Raw genomic sequence first — 21,374 nt, 5'->3', positions numbered from 1 at the left:
GGATGTCATCCTACTTACTTAACTTCTGTGCAGAGTACAGCATGAGAAATACTGGACTGGATAAAGCATGAGCTGGAATCAAGCTGGCTGAGAGAAATATCAATAACCTCAGATACACAGATGACACCAACCTTATGGCAGAAAGTGAAGAAGAACTAAAGAGCCTCTTGATGAAAGTGAAAGAGGAGAGTGAAGTTGGCTTAAAACTCAACATTCAGAAAACTAAGATCATGGCATCCGATCCCATCACTTCATGGCTGATAGATGGGGAAACAATGGAAACAGTGACAGACTTTATTTTGGGGGCTCGAAAATCACTGCAGATGGTGATTGCAGCCATGAAATTAAAAGACGCTTGTGCCTTGGAAGAAAAATTAGGACCAACCTATACAGCATATTAGAAAGCAGAAGACATTACTTTGCCAACAAAGGTCTGTCTCGTCAAAGCTTTGGTTTTTACAGTAGTCATGTATGGATGTGAGAGTTGGACTATAAAGAAAGCTGAATATCAAAGAATTGATGCTTCTGAACTGTGGTGTTGGAAAAGACTCGAGAGTCCCCTGGACAGAAAGGGGATCCAACCAGTCCATCATAAAGAAAATCCGTCCTGAATATTCACTGGAAGGACTGATGCTGAAGCTGAAACTCCAATACTCTGGCCACCCGATGTGAAGAACTGACTCATTTGAAAAGACCCTGATGCTGGGAAAGATTGAAGGCAGGAGGAGAAGGAGAAGACAGAGGGCGAGATGGCTGCATGGCATCACCGACTCAATGGACATAAGTTTGAGTAAGCTCCAGGAATTGGTGATGGACAGGAAGGCCTGGTGTGCTATAGTCCACAGGGTCGCAAAGCGTCTGACGCAACTGAGCAACTGAACTAAACTGAACTGAAATGGATTTGCATCCCCCTTGTCCACAGTTAGTAATAGTTAAGAATCAAAATTAAATTGCTAGGCAGGATTATGTCTTTCAGGATTCTCTATGAAATGAAAAGTCTTTGTGAATTTCACCTGTCACTACAGAACACATTTCTCATTTTGTTCTTTTCCCTACATAATACTCTTTGCTGAACATCACTAAAAACACTATTATTCAAATATCGTAATTCTAATTCTGCCATGACAGCATAAGCAAGCTCCTCATACCCACTCTCCAGCCCAACGGATGAAAATTATTTAAAAACAACCACTTAAAACTCTGGAAATTATCTTAAGGGCATCCAGCTAATGAAGAAACAGTTACTCAAGAAAATCTGTATCAATTCAGTGACAACAACAACAATCTGTGGTATCTGAACCAGAACCCACTCCCTACCCCTGCCCAGTAGTGAGCTAGAAATACCAGTACAGAGAGTGCAGCAAAGAACACCAGACTCCCTCGCCCCTAATTCAGTAGAGAGCCACATTCCTAATCCTGCTCTCAGCTCCCTATTGCTGAGGCTAGATTCTAGTTAAGTATGACTCAGAGGTGGGGGTTCTCTTCTTTCACCCAGCCCTGACTTGTGGGATGCTGAGAATCTGTGGTCGTCAACACCCTGGCCCAAGCTCAGTAACAGGAGTTCCTTGCTGAAAGAGGCAAGTAGAGGCGACGGGGGGCTGCTACCCTCTCCATGGAGTACTCAGCTATACCTACAGGGACGTCACTCTAAGAGAAGTATATTATTGTCCTCACCCCCAGCACAGAACTATGGCTCAGAGCTTTAACCCAAGGGAGAAAGAGTTATTTAAACAGAAAACTCTGAATCTCTTCTCAAAGGAATTGACTTTATTCATCACAACAGACTATGGAGAAGTTCAAGCCCAAAAATAATGGCACCTGTGCTGAAGGTAATTAGGAGGAAATTGGTAGGTTCATTGGAGATATAGGGTAAACAGACAAGGATGATCAATCAATTCTTAACAAGGGTGCCGAGACCATTCAATATGGAAGAAACAGTCTTTTCAATAAATGGTATTGAGACAACTGGACAGTCACATGCAAAAGATGAAGCTGGACCTTTACCTCACACTATATACAAAAATTAACTCAAAATGGATCAAAGACCTAATGTAAGAACTAAAAGTATAAAACAAAAGAAAACCTAAAGGTGGGCAAGAATCCCTTAGAAGAAATGGAGTAGCCCTTATGGTCAACAAAAGAGTCTAAAATGCAGTACTTGCATGCAATCTCAAAAATGACAGAATGATCTCAGTTCATTTTCAAGACAAACCATTCAGCATCCCAGTAATCCATGTCTATGCCCCAACCACTAATGCCAAAGAAGCTGAACGGTTCTATGAGGACCTACAAGACCTTCTAGAACTAACACCAAAAAAAGATGTTCTTTTCTTCATAGAGGACTGGAATGCAAAAGTAGGAAGTCAAGAGACATCTGGAGTAACAAGCAAGTTTGGCCTTGGAGTACAAAATGATACCTGGAGTAAGAGGCAAATTTGGCCTTGGAATACGGAATGAAGCAGGGCAAAGGCTAACAGAGTTTTGCCAAGAGAATGCACTGGTCATAGCAAACACCCTCTTCCAACAATGCAAGAGAGGACTCTACACATGGACATCATCAGATGGTCAATACTGAAATCAGATTGATTATATTCTTTGCAGCCAAACATGGATAAGATCTATACAGTCAGCAAAAACAAGACCTAGAGCTGACTATGGCTCAGATCATCAGCTTCTTATAGTAAAATTCAGGCTCAAATTGAAGACAGCAGGAAAAACCACCAGGCCATTCAGGTATGACCTAAATCAATACACAGTAGGGATGATGAACAGATTCAAGGGATTAGATGGTCAACAGAGTGCCTGAAGAACTATGGAAGGAAGTTTGTAACATTGTACATGAGGCAGTGACCAAAACCATCCCCAAGAAAAAGAACACAAGCAGGAAAAATGGTTGTCTGAGGAGGCCTTACAAATAGCTGAGAAAAGAAGAGGAGCAAAAAGCAAAGTAGAAAGGGAAAGACATAACCAACTGACTGCAGAGTTCCAAAGCATAGCAAGGAGAGATGAGAGCCTTCTAAGCAATGGCGAATGTATATAGCATATTAAAAACCACAGCTATTACTTTGCCAACAAAGGTCTGTATAGTCAAAGCTATGGTTTTTCCAGTAGTCATGTACGGATGTGAGAGCTGAATCATAAAGAAGATTGAGCACCAAAGCATCGATGCTTTCGAACCATAGTGCTGGAGAAGACTCTTGAGAGTTCTCTGGACAGCCAGGAGATCAAACCAGTCAATACTAAAGGAAATCAACACTGAATATTCACTGGAAGGACTGATGATGAAGCTGAACCTCCAATACTTTGGCCACCTGATGTGAAGAGCTGACCCCCTGGAAAAGACACTAATGCTGGGCAAGATTGAGGGCAAGAGGAGAAGGGGGAGACCGAGGATAAGACAGTTGGATGGCATCATCGACTCAATGGACATGAGTTTGAGCAACCTCTGGGAGATAGGATACGGAAGCCTGGCGTGCTGCAGTCCGTGGGGTCACAATACGACTGAGTGACTAACAACAAGTCTTAGTCACTAGACCACCAGGGAAGTCCTTGTACATTCTTAATTTAACTCATTTACCTTCATTTTATAAGTGGGAAAACAGAAGCAGAAAAGTAAAGCGATTTGCCCAAGGCCATAAATGTATAAAGGGCTGCAGGATATGAATCCAAGTTTTTCTGGTCCCAGATCCTAGGCTCTTCTCACTCAAACATGCCAAACCGCCTCCCTTCTCCAACTTCTTGTACTCTAAGTTCTTCACATTGAACCATGAGTAACAAAGACACTTACTTGGCAAGGCAAGAAGAGCAATGTAAGTCTGCAGCTTCTCAAACACAGCTGTCATCTTTTTCATGTCCTGGGACAGCTCTAGATTCCTGGCTCGTAATGCAGACGTGCAAAGGGAGGCTTCACATTCTTCTTCTAGGCTAGGAATGGGCAGAGTTTATAGAAGTGAGCATCCCGAATGATTTTCAATCAGCTATAAGAAACTACATAAATTGTCAAACATCTATATCCAAAGAGAGAATGGACCAAAAAAAGAAACTTGAGCTCACTGACAAGGTTCCATTTTGTTATATCATCATGTACACACTGGCTTCCTCCAATACCAATGAAGCAAAAGATGACTAAATGGAAGAAAAGGTGCCCACTGTCTTCCATCCTGAGAGCAGCACAAAAATGCTTCCTTCAAAATATTTTCAGGAGAAAAATACTTCATAGGCTGAATTTCTAAAGAGAATTAAATAGGAACTGGGAGACAGAATCAATAAGAAACCTTTTTCAGTGAGTTGTTATTTAGTCACTAACTCATGTCCGACTCTTTGTGACCCCATAAACTGTAGCCCGCCAGGTTCCTCTGTAGTGGGATTTCCCAGGCAAGAATACTGTTGTGGGTTGTCATTTCCTTCTCCAGGGCATCTTCCTGACCCACGGATTGAACCCGTCTCCTGTATTAGCAGGCGGATTCTTTATCACTGAGCCACCAGGGAAGTGTATATAATTTCAGAAGTCAGACAGATTGGAAAAACCAATCTATAAGTGCAATATAAAAGTAATTTCTTAACATTCATAAAAATATAATCATTTTCCATTTTAAATGGTGCTTGGGAAAACTTAATTATAAGGTTAAAAACTATGTAGACTCTTAAGAGTACTTATTAAAATGTGCAATAATCAAGTAAAATGCTTTTTACACAAAGCTAGAAAAGTTATTAGCACAAGAATGATATGCTTGTGATGTGATATCAAGAATCACATCCATTTTCTTGACCTTGACACTTCTGCTCTATTTATTTATAGCAGACAGCTTCATTCAATGCTAAACCCATTTATGACTAATGAACATGTTATCTTGCCAACTAGAGTGGTATTTAAACCAATGGGAAAAAAATTGCCTAAAATACATGAAAATCTGATAAGGTAGGGCTGAAAGCGTATAGGACAGAACATTCCCAAGAATAGGAATCTTAGATCAAGAAAGGACTTACCCAGTGTTTCTAAAAATGTAATAGTGAAAAAATAAATTAAGATAAAATAAAAATGCATTAACTCTTTCAAGTAGTAAATACCACTTTTACAATGGTTCTTACAATCTTTTAAACATAAGCCGAATCAATAAGGTATATTCAATTCAGTGTTAAACTTTCAGAGTCAATTTTCAGAAAAACTTCAATTATACTAAACTAAAACATTTAAGGATCTGAAGGAAACTATAATTCACAATTATGAGCTCATAATTCCCTGAGTCCTAAAATTCTGTCATGTGCACAAATCATAGAATTCAGTTACTAAAATACCTTGTTAGGTTAGAATTAGGAAATAAGATGGTTCTTAACATACATAAATTTTTTAATAACAAAATTTCATATTTTTGAAAAGCTAAAACCTACTACTTTAGTTTATAAGGACTAAAAAACTACAATTACTTGTATATTTTCAGTATCTATAGGCTTTTCATCTATGTTTTTCCTAAACCTTGTTTTGCAATCCACTATAATACCTATGGGCTTCCCAGGTAGCTCAGCAGTAAAGAATCTGCCTGGCAATGCAGGAGACAGGTTCAATCCCTGGGTCGGGAAGATGCCCTAGAGAAGGAAATGGCAACATACTCCAGTATTCTTGCCTAGAGAATCCCCAAGGACAGAGGAGCCTGTCAGGCTACAGTCCACAGGGTTGCAAAAAGTCAGCCATGATTTAGGGAATAAACAACAACAATAATAATACGTATCAATAATAGTACATATATGTTCTTATTTCTCTTATTTCCAGTTGCATTATTCTTTGCCTTTTTTAAAGACTAGATCTTAGGATGAAAATATTTAGATGAATTAGGAGTCTCTGTAGTTTTACATCAAAAGTATCAAAATGTGCAATCAGTAGTTTCAAATTTCCAGTTATATAAATTATTTTCTCTTGCCTTTTCAGGAATGTTTAAGATGCAATATTTAAGGTTACTAAATGACTCATCCTATGAGGGCTGGAGGATGTACACAGTTTTTATTTTATAACTTAAATCACCAATAATAAAAACAGCATACTATTTAAAAGAAACCTAAGGATTACAGATTCAAATATAGAGGTTAACTATTATTACCCCCATCTAGATGTTTTCAGTAAAAGGATAACAATACCCAAAACTAAAAAATTTCCTTTAATAAATGTGTCATTCACAATCACTAAAAATACTGGTTCATGTTGCATTACATGGTTATTGCACTGATCACAGTTCAAAACTACTGAAGAAACTCTAGCTGAGAAACTACAATCAGTTTTCTTAAATACAAGTTTGTGCTGCTCAAGCCATGATTTTCCTTTTTCACAAACATCCAAATTGGTTGTGGTGCAAAAAGGTCAGGCAGAGCTCAAGAGGCACAGGTTGTTACTTTATTAACTCCAGCACAGCTCAGATGACACCTCACAATTCCCCAAGCTCCCTGGCCCAGAGCAGTAAGTACCTTTTTAATTGATAAGGAAGAATCTTCCTAAGAAAACATATGTAAGAGGTTAAATGCTCTGAAAAAGTTTTCAATTTCACAGTTGTCTCCTGGAAGAGAAAAACAATTTCAAGATTAATAATTTTGTTTGATAAAGAAGCACTCCCACTTCCAGAAGTAAAACAGAAGTAAATTACCAGGACGGTCACAGTATCCTCAGTAATACTTTCAAATAAATGAAGCATTCCTTCCTCAAGAGGGCGGACGTAAGATGCATTTTCATGAAGATACTGTGAGAACTAAATAGGAGGAGAATTCTGAGTTAAATCACTGGAAAATAAAGGATATCAAAACATCTGTAAATGGACCCACTGAGTTATAAACCTTAATACTTTTGCAAACTTTTTTTTGGGAAATTTGACTTTTTACACAAAGTTCCCCTCTAACAATCTCAGATACTAAACTCAAGCGCCCATTCCATGGCAAAGTGACAAACCAGCAGACGGATAATTAACAACTGGGCATGAGGCAAGTGGGGAGGGGATACTATTAACAACACACCACCAATAGGCCTTCCTTCCGAAACAACCACTTCTTCATAGGGGTGCAATTTAATATTAAAAAAAAAAAAAAAAAAAAGATTTGATATTTAAGTCAAAACTGTAGGACAGATTTTTGTGTTTACATAAATCGCTGTAGATGGTGATTGCAGCCATGAAATTAAAAGACGCTTACTCCTTGGAAGGAAAGTTATGACCAACCTAAATAGCATATTCAAAAGCAGAGACATTACTTTGCCAACAAAGGTCCGTCTAGTCAAGGCTATAGTTTTTCCAGTGGTCATGTATGGATGTGAGAGTTGGACTGTGAAGAAAGCTGAGTGCCGAAGAATTGATGCTTTTGAACTGTGGTGTTGGAGAAGACTCTTGAGAGTCCCTTGGACTGCAAGGAGATCCAACCAGTCCATTCTAAAGGAGATCAGTCCTGGGTATTCTTTGGAAGGACTGATGCTAAAGCTGAAACTCCAATACTTTGGCTACCTCATGAGAAGAGTTGACTCATTGGAAAACACTCAGGGATTGGGGGCAGGAGGAGAAGGGGATGACAGAGGATGAGATGGCTGGATGGCATCACCAACTCGATGGGCGTGAGTTTGAGTGAACTCCGGGAGTTGGTGACGGACAGGGAGGCCTGGCGTGCTGCAATTCATGGGGTTGCAAAGAGTCGGACACGACAGAGCAACTGAACTGAACTGAACTCATTTTTTAAAAACAAGACTTTTGAGTACAGCTTATATTCATTGCATAAAATGTTCAAGGTTAACACATTCTAGGAATGTAACTATCATCAAAATGAGAATATAAAAACTTTTATAACTGTCATGGATACTGTAATACTTATGAAGAACTAATTCAGTATGAAGAACAGATTCAGAAAAAGATCCCCCAAGCTTTGAGACAACTGAGAAACAAGAAGTTAATTTTTCACATGTGAAAAGCTCAGCTTTTTAAATATTGTATAATGGCTCAAATTTTGATTTCTCTGTATACAAATGTAAAGTCTAATTTTGCAAAAATGTGATTCAACTAGTCGAACTGCAAGCTACACAGATATATGGCCCTGGGAAACTCAGTCTCTCTGGGCTATAAAATAAGTTGAACTCTAAGCTCAGGTATAAAAGTCTACTTTATGATTTTATGAACAAGTCTAAATGCTTTGGTCATCTTTTAACAAATGGTTACTGAATCTTCAATAATAGAGGCTTAACAGAAAAGTCACAAGAGGGTCTCTCAGAGATAAAAGTACCAAAGGTAAAATACTGAGAAAAATATGAATTCTTCAGAGTAATGAAATATTTCCATTATGATTAACATATTTGATTCTCACCATGTGAGCATAACATGGTAACAAGCTAAGTAAAATAATGGTGGGAATTCCCTGGCAGTCCAGCGGTTAAAACGCAGTGCTTTCACTGCTGGGGCCCAGGTTCAATTCCTAGTTGGGAAACTAAGATCCCACATGCTACACTGTATGGCCAAAAAAGGCCCCAAAAACAAAAAAATAAAAATAAAATAATGGACAAAGAACCAGTGCGGGGGAAATGCTTTTATATTATAGGAAGCGTAAAAGAAAATATAACTGCCTTAAAATGCTACAGGTCCATTTTCCTTACCCAGGTCATCTGAAAGCTTTTTCCCATGGTGATATTAAAGAGCATTTCAAACTTTAATTTTTATGAACTTCAAAAGGTTTGTGGTGAAAAGTTTTATAGGGAAAAAACACCTACCCCACTTCTCTCCTCTTATGCAAACCATGCTCATTTTTCAAAGCCCAGTCAAATCACCAGAGTCTTCCAGACACTACCACCAACAGCAGTCTCCCCTCCTTGATGACATCATATTCACTTACTGCCCTGACCACTTATTCACACTTAGGTCTTCTAACATGTCCCTCACTATTCCATTTCAAAAGAATCTCCATGTTTACCTTGTTTCTTGACAATAAAGACTATGACTTAGAGTTTCTCCCCACATCCTCTATAGTACTTGGCTGAAGCACAGAACTAGTCTAATAAATAGCAAGTCTCCAGATTTGTTCAGGGCAGACAAAAGGTATCCTGAGTTAAACATACCTTCTGATTCAATGGAGATATTGTGTCAATGGCAGAATCAATAGGAAAAATCTGAATCCTCTGTTCTGTATAGGTATGAAAGTTCAGAAGAGCCTTGACAAGATCTTGAACAAAAGCCAGGGCCTGCCCAGTGATATCCCGCATCTTCAGCTTTAAAATGAAAAAGATACAGTTAAAGTCAACTATCAGGTTATTACGCCCAAACAACTTTATTAAGTCTGCTTTTGGAGAAAACATTTGAACTCTAAAATAATTATGCCTTAAATTCATTTGCTCCCACATATATTTTAATACTACCATCTAAGTAAAGTAGAAAGCCATCCATATTGGCTAATATACCTCTTCTACTTAACCTAAAGTGCAAAGCCCACCAACCTGAAAGAAACGTATGACAAAAATCAGTGCCTCCCACAATTCAGTTTTAATGTTATAAGACAAGAGACAGCAAAAATCTGTATTATTTACAAATTCAAAAAATAGCATGTTCCACAATTTTTTTAAATGTATGAGAAAAGAAAGTAAAAGTTTAATGCAATGATTTGGTGCACTAAACAGAGACCTAAACAACTAACTGGTGTTTCTGAAAAGTTTGACATACACATTACTGAAAATAAAATCTTCATCTTTACCTGATGTCTCCTATTGTGGACTGGAACATTCAGAGCATTATACTGGCTATATTCTACAAAACAAAAATGGATGTACATTAAGTCACTTTTACATTTACAGAAAAAGAACTTAACTAAGAAATAATAAATGCTCACTCATTTGCCAGCTTGTCTCCACTCAGCCCCTTCCCTTCCTGATCAGTGGGGTGCACTCTGCACAGGCCTCTTTGTACTCTATAACCCTCATTCCCAACAGAGGGGCTCATCCATCCCAACTGGGTCAACATCAGCTTCTCTCCCCAGCTCTAAACTTTTATTTACAAATGTGCACACCAGCAGGTAAAGAGATGCACACCAATCGGTTAGGCTATTAAGCCACATCCAAGTTAACCTCCTCATCTCTCCCATAAACCTGCTCCCCATCTGCCTCTCTGATCTCTGTCAACTGCACCACGTCTTTTCCCCACACTGCCTGCTCTCTCTGCCTTGCCTCCTTGCATCTCCTGACATCTCAGGCTCCAGCCCCCATCCCAGCACACCAGGACTATCACCACAACAGCATCAGTCTCCTTCTCCCATTCCAGCGTAGTCTATACTCTGTTGCCAGATTAACCAAGTGAGTGCACAAATCTCATCAAGACATTTCCAGGGCTTCCCTGGTGGCTCAGTGGTAAAGAATCCGCCTGCCAATGCAGGAGACACAGGTTCGATCCCTAATCCAGAAGAATCCCACATGCCTTGGAGCTACTGAGCCTGTGCTCTAGAGCCTGGGAGGAGCAACTAAGCCCGTGTGCCGCAGCTACTGCAGCCTGTGCACCCTAGAGCCTGTGCTCTGCAACAAGAGAAGCCCCTGCAATGAGAAGCCCTCACAGCGCAACTAGAGAGTAGCCCCCACTCGACACAACTAGAGAAAAGCACATGCAGCAGTAAAGACCAGGCACAGCCAAATATAAATAAATAATTTTGTTTAAAAAGGGACATTTCTAAAATCTTCTCCAACAACCTACTGCCTTGTGAATGAAATCCCAAGTCCTCTGCCCAGAACTTGAGGGTCCAGTCCCACCCACCCTTTCAGAACTTACCTATCATTGGCTTCCACATCCCATCCACTCTAGCCTCCAGTCATACTTAACTAATTACTACTGCCAGGCCCTGACAGCACCTTTATCATACATACCACACTCAATGCAATTCCCTGGCTGGTTCTCCCTCACCTCTCTGACCAATAAAACCTACTTTCACACCCTGGCCCAGCCCAAAGCACACTTCTTCCAGAAGGCTTCCCCAAACAACCCCACCAGCAGTAATCACCCTTCCTCTGAAACCCCAAGAAGTTCTTCATGGAATAACTTAGCTTATATTTCATATATTTCTCTATCTTATTTTCCCCCTACTGGACTATAAATTCCTTGAGGGTAGAGCTTTTTGTCTTATACATTTTTGCATATCCTATGCAAAATTTAGACCTTCAGCAAATAATCTCTAAATATTAGAGATTATTTAGTAACTCTAAATATAGAGTTACTAAAAGTAGTAACTCTACTTGTGAAATGATAAGGACCGAAAATAGGGTGACAACTAGTACTGGAAAAGAAAGGACAAACCCAAAGAGATTCAGACGGAAATGATTAGAATGTGAGGACTAAGGATTAAGGAGCAAATGAAACGTCAAGGATTCAAGCCTAGTGGATCAAAGTATGCTGATACTATTTACATTAATGTAGAAAGCAGTAACAGGTGTTGTTTTCAGAGGAATTTAGGTTTTTGATATGATAATGACATATGCTGATTTCAGTTTTAGAACAAACTGCTATTTTTCTTTGTCTTTTCTTCCCTCTTTTTTTAGTTCTTTCCTAAGAAAAATTGAGAAGTCAAAAATTAATTTCAATCATATAATTGTAAAAAAGAAAATGTATACCACATTGAATTTAAGTTTCAACCGTTTTCTTTGTCTTTAAGATTTTGACTTAATACTTGGGCTTCCCTGGTAGTTCAGAAAGTAAGAATCTGCTTGCAGTGCAGGAGACCTGGGTTTGATCCCTGGGTCAGGAAGATTACCCTGGAGAAGGGAATGGCTACCCACTCCAGTATTCTTGCCTGGTGAATTCAATGGACAGAGGAGCCTGGTGGGCTACAGTCCATGGGGTTGCAAAGAGTCGAATACGACAAAGTGACTTAACACATACACGCAAGTCAATTTTTTTTAAAGTTCTCTTTGGTGCTCTTGGTTATGTAAATTACCAGATCCTTCCCAGGATGAGGGGGAAGCAGGCATACCCAAGTCAGCTCCGGAACCAGTGCTGCGCATTGTCCAAAGGGCAGGAGATATCTGACAGAGAAGATTCACCTCCCACCATCCCCTTACTCCTCTTCCACCTTGCCGTCCACTGTGATCGGCTTTTCTTGTACAAGTATTCAGGTACTTTACGTGTATAGGCTGGTTTTCACGTTGGGATATGTTAAATACATGCAATTGAAAAATGTAGCTTTGGGCTTTTTCCAAGAAGACTAGCTTCAGAATAGTTATGTGACAACTTAAAATCTCCCTATGAGACATGAGGGCGAAAGCTGATCAAAAGGACAAAAAGAAAGCAACCCTCTGTTGGGCAAGAGAGGTTTTCAGCCAAGTACATTAGAAACTATTTTAATAAGATGGCTATCCTAAAGAAGTTCAGAGTTGCAAATAATGAAAAACTGTACAAAATACCTACTTGTATCATTAAAAGGTACTTTCTCACTGATGATTGATAAAGATTCTTCTAATCTACTTGACAAATCTTCATGAAGATTCTTTAATTGTAACTGACTGAAAGAAAAAATACAAAACCATATGATCAACATTTGCATGTTACCTCAATAGCTGGTATCAGGCTTTCAGACTGACAGGCTTATCTGACATCTGTATACCCTTGGTAGTAGAGAGTTGTTTAAAAAAAAAAAACATAAGAAAAATACTAAGTCTTGATTTTAAAGCCCTTGAGACTCCTGCTGAATAACTGGAAGTTGCAAAGAATTTATCACAGTCCCACTGTCTTATACAATTTTAAGTTTATTTCCCCAAGCTCAAAATCATCTTAGAGCCATTTCAAACCGATAGATTTTTCTCTTTATAACACAAGTATTTGTTCAAGTATAACAGTAAAATTTTTTAAAGTATTATAGCAGATTTTTACCTTGAGCTCAAAATCTGATCATTTTTGGTTTTGATTCAATTAAGAGTATAGGTACATCATGCATTTTCAGTACAACTAAATTGAAGAAATTCATTGATTGATCCTATCAAAACCTAAAATATGTCATTTATCAAATAAATGTTGGCACATGCTCTTACCATCCAGAGATAAGTAATATTTTAACAGGTAAATGTCTCCACATTAGATTACACAACCTCATTTTATTTAAAAGGTACCATTTTATTAAAATGTTGGGCTTCCCTGGTGGCTCAGCAGTAAAGAATCTGCCTACATGCAGGAGACATAGGAGATGTGAGTTCAATCCCTGAGTCAAGAAGATCCCCTGGAGAAGGAAATGGCAAACCACGCCAGTATTCTCACCTGGGAAATCCCATGGATGGAGGAGCCTGGCGGGCTACAGTCCCTGGGGTCTCAAAGAGTCAGACACGACTTAGCAACTAAACATTAAAAGGCTGACACCACAATCAACAGTCAGTTTTCCTGCCTTGGACTATGAGAAGACCATCTCTTTAGAGTAGTCTGCCACAGAAAGCACCCAGTCCTCAGTGCAGGCGCCCCAGAATGGCATCTGCCACAGGCCAGAACATCTGCAGGCTGAGGACTGCTGCACAAGCCACTCTGCCAAGAATTTTTAAGGTCCCAGAGATATAAGAACTGGAAAGGCCCCTAGAAATGACCTACTTCTGTCTCACTGCAAATGTGAGAAAATTGAGACAGAGAAGCTACTAAACCAAAATTCAGGTCTTCTGATTCTCACTTCAGGGCCCCTTGGAATTCACATTTCCACATACCATTCTTCTGTCCGAAGTCGACATTCCTTGGCCTCCTTTTCTAGAGTCTGAGATTTTACCTAAATTTTAGAAGGAAAAGAAAAGCATAGCACAGGGAACTCTACTCAATAGTCTGTAATAACTTATATGGGGAAAAAAATCTGAAAAAGAATGAATATATGTATATGTATAACTGAATCACTTTGCTGAACACTTGAAACTAACACAACATTGTATATCAACTATACTCCAATAAAATTTTTAAAAATAAAAAATAAACTATGCCAAACTATATTCCTTGGCTTTCCATTTTGAAATCCTGAAAGTGGTGAAAAATTTTTTCTACTCTTTTTTCTTTTTGGTTTTCCCCTATAAATTTTATATAGCTATTCATTTGAAATTGTGTTCTGTTTGCTAGAAATGTGGTATGACAACCACTATTAGCCAAAATTATATGCATATTTGTCTGTGAGAAAAAAAGAAAAGCAGATGAATCAGGCCACAGATGACAACACGCTGAGCAGACACTGTAGGCTGCAGTCCCGCCTTGAGTGCCTAACTTCTGTTCTCCAAAGCAGGCAGACGATTTACAAAAGCCCAGACTATTTCTGAACAAGCTCTCACCAACAGCGGGGCTTACCTCTAGTTTAGCCTTGTCGTTCTGCAGTTTCTCGATGGTCTCCATGTACTTCCGCGTCAGGCCATCGACCACAGCCTGGTGCTGAGCCGCCTCCATTTCCAGAGTGGACAGCCGACTCCTCAGCTCTGCTTCCACATGCTTGTGCTGCTCATCGGCTTCAAAAAACTGAAAAGAAAAGATCACGTCTTTTTCTCAGAACCTCCTCATACACACAAATGAAGAGCAAACAATGGCAGTGACTGATCATTGAGTGACTTCCATAAGGTTCCATATGCTCAGTGTGTGAAACTGCACAGGCAAGAGCTCAGTGGATCCTCACAGTAGGTCAGAGGCGGTGTTACTTGCAGACCCTCCTTTACAGATGGGGAACCTGAAGCTTCAAAGGGCTACCTAACTGTCAACTGTTTCACAGGCACAAACAGACTTCAAAGCCTACATTTCTTCCCCAACCTATCTCATGGACTTCTATTTCAAACTACCTCTGGCACATGGAGAACTAACTCAACTGACCAGTTGAGCACAACTCTTGCTATACTATTATGCGAACTTCTACAATTAAATAATCAAAATTCAAACAGATGTTACTCCTGTATAACATACTCCTGTGTAATGTAAAGCTCCTTTCCTTAATGAGAATCCTAGCCTATCCCTTCTCCAACAGATCTTCCTGACCCAGGAATTGAACCGGGGTCTCCTGCATTGCAGGTGGATTCTTTACCAACAGAGCTATCAGGGAAGCCGAATGAGAATTCAACAGTAATTAAGAATTATGACTACTTCACACAAAATTCATGAGGTCAAAAGTTCATTTTGTAAACACTTTCAAACACTAAGAATGAATATTTATTTTCCACTGTTTGATTATGCTCACCATTTCACACAAGAAAAAACACGAGGCACAGTTGAATACACTATACTATGACTCTTAAAATATGCTGACTGATTTGGAGTAGACATTGATTACTCAACATTCCATAAATATCTGAAGGCATGCCATGAGTGAGGCCCTGTTCTGAGGCTGGGCAGAAAAAGTGACATGGTCTGTACCCTAGTGAGACCTTTCAGACTAAAAGGGAAACAGACAAAAACCAACTGTCACAAATTAAAATGATAAGCCCCATCTAAATAATCCATCTAAACATGTCCTACATAAAAGGAAGAGTCCCTATTATACTTCTGTATCACTAACTTATAAAGCTATTCAGCTGTTCTCTGAACAAGTGCATATTCAAAGCACACATCCGTATTAAAATGTGAGATCTTAGAAATGAATGAACGACAGTGACATACGTACCCACCAACCACAGGAAACGTTAAAACACCTACCCACATACAAAATACTCTATCATGGGTTGTTTTTTCCACATTCCAGATCATACAACCCATTTTTTAATTCATACGGAAAAATAGAATATTTTCTCACTTGTATATGCAACCGTTCATTCTCTTCTATCTTCTTTTGCAGGTCTTCATCAAAGACACTCTTCTGCTCTTGACTCAACTGAGAAGAAGATTCTCCACTTTTCTGATGGAAAGAATAAGTTATGTCCACATAACTGTCACCCTTTAGAGAAACATTCTAAGGTACACAGATTCTCTATCACCTTCGTAGCTTGTCTCTTCTACGTGTTCACCACTGTCAAACAATCCTGCAAAAGGTATACAGTCCATCATTTAACTTTTCCTATGTGACATAAGTTGGAAATGCAAATACTGCAATGAGCAGAAAAGCTTAAGAGAGAGAGGGAAAAAGAACAGATAAGGCTCACTATTCTTTGCAGATGAATTTAGGAGTAGTTCTGCTAGAAGACAGAGTAGATCCAGAAAGTTAGCAACATAAATATGTTAATAAATATCATTTTAACAATTGATCTCCCGGTTTAAAAAATGACAGTTTTAGCAATTCCATGAGTCTGAGTTGTTTAACTCCTTTAAGAAATTAACAGCATTCACAAAACTACATTTATACAAAAGTTCACATACATTTCTAATTTTAAAAAATACAAGATAAAGCTATTACAAATAAATAGAAGGAAAAAAGCACAAAACTACCAAAAATACATTCCTTTTGCCCCTATATCAATATTAACTTTTTCTACATAGAAGAATAGCACTATTTAAGAGCCAATAATGAACATTTGTTTTCATGGAATACACACAGAAATGACACTATTCAAGGGACAGCCTAACAATGAAACTGTTCAGACATCAGTCACCACCCTTCTCTGCCTTTTTTGTCCTTCACTCCTCACTTAAAATGAAGTCACTTACTGATTCAACGTGAACCCACGATTAGAAAGCCCTCTGAAAATGGAGCAGCTATGTAATAAACAAATACATAAACACCAAATGTGAACACAAGACATACATTCACACAAGGAACACTGCTGAATGACATATTCTGGTTGTTCAGTAATCCCAAATTTGGAAAGTTTTTATTAAAACTAATTCAGAAGTAATTACACCTAAATCTACGGAAACAGCCCTGAGAGAGGATCTCACTAACCTGGGGATGAAATACAGATGGCAATATATTTCCCCTCCCCAGGCGTCTTCCAGAATTTCCACAACATGTGTATTTTGACAAAGTTTTCCAAGCGATTCTGATACATATCTGTTTTGCACTCTCTGTTCCAATTTCAAGGTAAAAAGGAAGTAGTCAAACAGGAGATGGCAAGATTGAACATCGACATTTTAGTAGTCAGTGAACTAAAATGGACTGGAATGGGTGAATTTAACTCAGATGACCATTATATCTACTACTGTGGGCAAGAATCCCTTAAAAGAAATGGAGTAGCCATAGTTAACAAGAGTCCGAAATGCAGTCCTTGGGTGCAATCTCAAAAACGACAGAATGATCCCTGTTCATTTCCAAGGCAAACCATTCAGTATCAGGGTAATCCAAGTCTATGCCCCAATCACTAATGCTGAAGAAGCTGAAGTTGAACGGTTCTATGAAAACCTTCAAGACCTTCTAGAACTAACACCCAAAAAAGATGTCCTTTTCATTATAGGGGACTGGCATGCAAAAGTAGGAAATCAAGAGATATCTAGAGTAAGAGGCAAATTTGGTCTTGGAGTACAGAATGAAGCAGGGTAAAGGCTAACAGAGTTTTGCCGAGAGAACACGCTGGTCATAGCAAACATCCTCTCCCAATGACACAAGAGAAGATTCTACACATGGACATCGCCAGATGGTCAATACCGAAATCAGACTGATTATATTCTTTGCAGTCGAAGATGGAGAAACTCCATATAGTCAACAAAAACAAGACTGGGAGATGACTATGGCTCAGATCATGAACTCCTTATTGCCAAATTCAGACTTAAATTGAAGAAAGTAGGGAAAACCACTAGACCATTCAGTTCAGTTCAGTTCAGTCGTTCAGTCGTGTCCGACTCTGCGACCCCATGAATCACAGCATGCCAGGCCTCCCTGTCCATCACCAACTCCCGGAGTTCACTCAAACTCATGTCCATCGAGTCAGTGATGCCATCCAGCCATCACATCTTCTGTCGTCCCCTTCTCCTCTTGACCCCAATCCCTCCCAGCATCAGAGTCTTTTCCAATAAGTCAACTCTTCGCATGAGGTAGCCAAAGTATTGGAGTTTCAGCTTTAGCATCAGGCCTTCCAAAGAACACCCAGGATTGATCTCCTTTACAGTGGACTGGTTGGATCTCCTTGCAGTCCAAGGGACTCTCAAGAGTCTTCTCCAACACCACAGTTCAAAAGCATCAATTCTTCGGCACTCAGCTTTTATCACAGTCCAGCTCTCACATCCATACATGACCACTGGAAAAACCATAGCTTTGACTAGATGGACCTCTGTTGGCAAAGTAATGTCTCTGCTTTTTAATATGCTATCTAGGTTGGTCATAACTTTCCTTCCAAGGAGTAAGCGTCCTTTAATTTCATGGCTGCAGTCACCATCTGCAGTGAATTTGGAGCCCAAAAGAATAAAGTCTGACACTGTTTCCACTGTTTCCGCATCTATTTCCCATGAAGTGATGGGACCAGATGCCATGATCTTAGTTTTCTGAATGTTGAGCTTTATAACCTAAATCAAATCCCTTACGATTATACAGTGGAAGTGACAAATAGATACAAGGAATTAGATCTGACAGACAGAGTGCCTGGGGAGAAGGCAATGGCAACCCACTCCAGTACTATTGCCTGGAAAATCCCATGGATGGAGGAGCCTGGTAGGCTGCAGTCCATGGGGTCGCTAAGAGTCAGACACGACTGAGCAACTTCACTTTCATGCACTGGAAAAGGAAATGGCAACCCACTCCAGTGTTCTTGCCTGGAGAATCCCATGGACGGAGAAGCCTGGGAGGCTGCAGTCCATGGGATCGCACAGAGTCGGACACGACTGAAGTGACTTAGCAGCAGCAGCAGCAGACAGAGTGCCTGAAGAACTAGGGACGGATGTTCGTGACACTGTACAGGAGGCAATGATCAAGATCATCCCCAAGAAAAAGAAATGCAAAAAGGCAAAATAGTTGTCTGAGGAGGCCTTACAAATAGCTAAGAAAAGAAGAGAAGCTAAAGGCAAAGAAAAAAGGAAAGCTATACCCATTTGAATGCACAGTTCCAAAGAACAGCAAGGAGAGATAAGAAAGCCTTCCTCACTGATCAATGCAAAGAAACAGAGGAAAACAACAGAATGGGAAAGACCAGAGACCTCTTCAAGTAAATTAGAGATACCAAGTGCACATTTCATGCAAAGATGGGCACAATAAAGGACAGAAATGGTATGGACCTAACAGAAGCAAAAGATATTAAGAAGAGGTGGCAGGAATACACAGAAGAACTATACAAAAAAGATCTTCACAACCCAGATAACAACTATGGTGTGACCACTTACCTAGAGCCAGACATCCTGGAATGCGAACTCAAGTGGGCCTTAGAAAGCATCACCACAAACAAAGCTAGTAGAGGTGATGGAATTCCAGTTGAGCAATTTCAAATCCTAAAAGATGATGCTGTTAAAGTGCTGCACTCAACATGTCAGCAAATTTAGAAAACATGTGACAAATTTAGCAACATGTCAGTGGCCACAGGACTGGAAAAGGTCAGTTTTCATTCCAATCCCAAAGAAAGGCAATGCCAAAGAATGCTCAAACTACTGCACAATAGCACTCATCTCACACACTAGCAAAGTAATGCTCAAAATCCTCCAAGCCAGACTTCAACAGTACATGAACTGTGAACTGCCAGTGTTCAAGTTGGATTTAGAAAAGGCAGAAGAACCAGAGATCAAACTGCCAACATCCATTAGATCATAAAAAAAGCAAGAGAGTTCCAGAAAAACATCTACTTCTGCTCTATGGACTTTACCAAAACCTTTGACTGTGTGGATCACAACAAACTGTGGAAAATTCTTAGGGAGATGGGAGTACCAGACCACCTGACCTGCCTCCTGAGAAATCTGCATGCAGGTCAAGAAGCAACAGTTAGAACTGGATATGGAACAACAGACTAGTTCCAAATCAGGAAAGGAGTATGTCAAGGCTGCATATTGTCACCCTGCTTATTTAACTTCTATGCAGAGTACATTGTGAGAAATGCAGGACTGGATAAAGCACAAGCTGGAATCAAGATTGCCCGGAGAAATATCAATAACTTCAGATATGCAGATGACACCACCCTTATGGCAGAAAGCAAAGAACTAAAGAGCCTCTTGATGAAAGTGAAAGAGGAGAGTGAAGGTGGCTTAAAACTCAACATTCAGAAAACTAAGATCATGGCATCCGGTCTCACCACTTCATGACAAATAGATGGGGAAACAATAGAAACAGTGAGACTTTATTTTCTTGGGCTCCAAAATCACTACAGATGGTGACTGCAGCCATGAAATTAAAAGATGCTTACTCCTTGGAAGAAAAGCTATGACCAACCTAGACAGCATATTAAAAAGCAGAGACATTACTTTGCCAGCAAAGGTCTGTCTAGTCAAAGCTATGGTTTTTCTAGTAGTCATGTATGGATGTGAGAGTTGGACTATAAAGAAAGCTGAATGCTGAAGAATTGATGCTTTTCAACTGTCGTGTTGGAGAAGATTCTCAAGCGTCTATTGCACTGCAAGGAGATCCAACCAGTCCATCCTGAAGGAAATCCGTCCTGAATGTTCATTGGAAGGACTGATGCTGAAGCTGAAACTGCAATATTTTGGCCACCTGATGTGAAAAACTGACTCACTCGTAAAGACCCTGATGCTGGGAAAGACTGAAGGCAGGCAGAGAAGGGTATGACAGAAAATGCAATGGTTGGATGGCATCACCAACTCAATGGACATGAGTTTGAGTAAGCTTCAGGAGTTGGTGATGGACAGGGAAGCCTGGCGTGCAGTAGTTCATGGGGTCACAAAGAGTCAGACACAACTGAGTGACTAAACTGAACTGTTCCCCACTTACTTGAAAAATTACCACTCTGGAGAATTCTTCCATGGAGGGGAAATGAGACATAATTATGTCAACATGTCCATCATATCCACATACAGTCCTGGGTACTTCACATGATCTCATTTAATCCTGACAACAAACCTGAAAGTCTTTCCCACAACTGAGGCTGCAAGACTAAAAAACTTGCCTAAGGTCATAGACCTACAAATGGAAGACAAAGAATTCAAATCTGGGCTCAGCTCCAAAGCCTGCACTCTTTCCTCCCCACGCACTGCTTCAGAGTTACTGTGAACCTTCTTCCCTCCAACCATTTTGTCATCATTGCCTCAGTCCACACATTTTTGGGGTGCTGTCCAAGACTTTTAAAGACTCTGTCACTAGCTTCTGCCCTTGAAAAAAAGAAGCAACTTCTTAACCACAGTATGATCAAAAGTATCAGATCATCCATCTTAGATCAATCAGAATCTCACCTCACTATATAAAACCAGAAGGGAAAGAAATTTATATTTACACCTGGGGACTTTTTTTTTTTAAGAGAAACATTGTGTTTAAAGGTAAAGCTTAGCACACTCCAGTATCGGGCATGACCTGAAGTCAAAGTAGGAGGGGTGGGTAGGTGACCTCCATGGAGCTTCATGTAGTGAAGAGGATGAGTAAGACGAGCATCAGACAGAAGAGTAAAAGCCAGAAGA

The 21,374-nt window shown here is 39.7% G+C and overlaps 1 protein-coding gene across 5 annotated transcripts in view; it reads right to left on the bottom strand.

Moving 5' to 3' along the window:
- PPP1R21 (protein phosphatase 1 regulatory subunit 21) overlaps positions 1-21,374 on the bottom strand; it is a 123,045-nt gene that overhangs the window by 84,101 nt on the left and 17,570 nt on the right. For all 5 annotated transcript variants that reach the window (XM_044925891.2, XM_006078397.4, XM_025260994.3 and 2 more), the window contains exons 4-12: positions 15,700-15,801; positions 14,277-14,441; positions 13,658-13,716; positions 12,384-12,478; positions 9,694-9,746; positions 9,065-9,214; positions 6,630-6,731; positions 6,454-6,542; positions 3,788-3,924 (exon numbers count right to left, since the gene is read on the bottom strand). In XM_044925891.2, the coding sequence (XP_044781826.2) occupies positions 3,788-3,924; positions 6,454-6,542; positions 6,630-6,731; positions 9,065-9,214; positions 9,694-9,746; positions 12,384-12,478; positions 13,658-13,716; positions 14,277-14,441; positions 15,700-15,801 (952 nt within the window). The remainder of the gene's footprint in view (positions 1-3,787; positions 3,925-6,453; positions 6,543-6,629; positions 6,732-9,064; positions 9,215-9,693; positions 9,747-12,383; positions 12,479-13,657; positions 13,717-14,276; positions 14,442-15,699; positions 15,802-21,374) is intronic.

Source organism: Bubalus bubalis, chromosome 12 (assembly GCF_019923935.1).
Source record: "Bubalus bubalis isolate 160015118507 breed Murrah chromosome 12, NDDB_SH_1, whole genome shotgun sequence".
NCBI classification, from domain to species: Eukaryota; Metazoa; Chordata; class Mammalia; order Artiodactyla; family Bovidae; genus Bubalus; species Bubalus bubalis.
The sequence above is the reverse complement of the archived record's forward strand: the minus strand, read 5'-3'. Positions and strand labels throughout refer to the sequence as shown.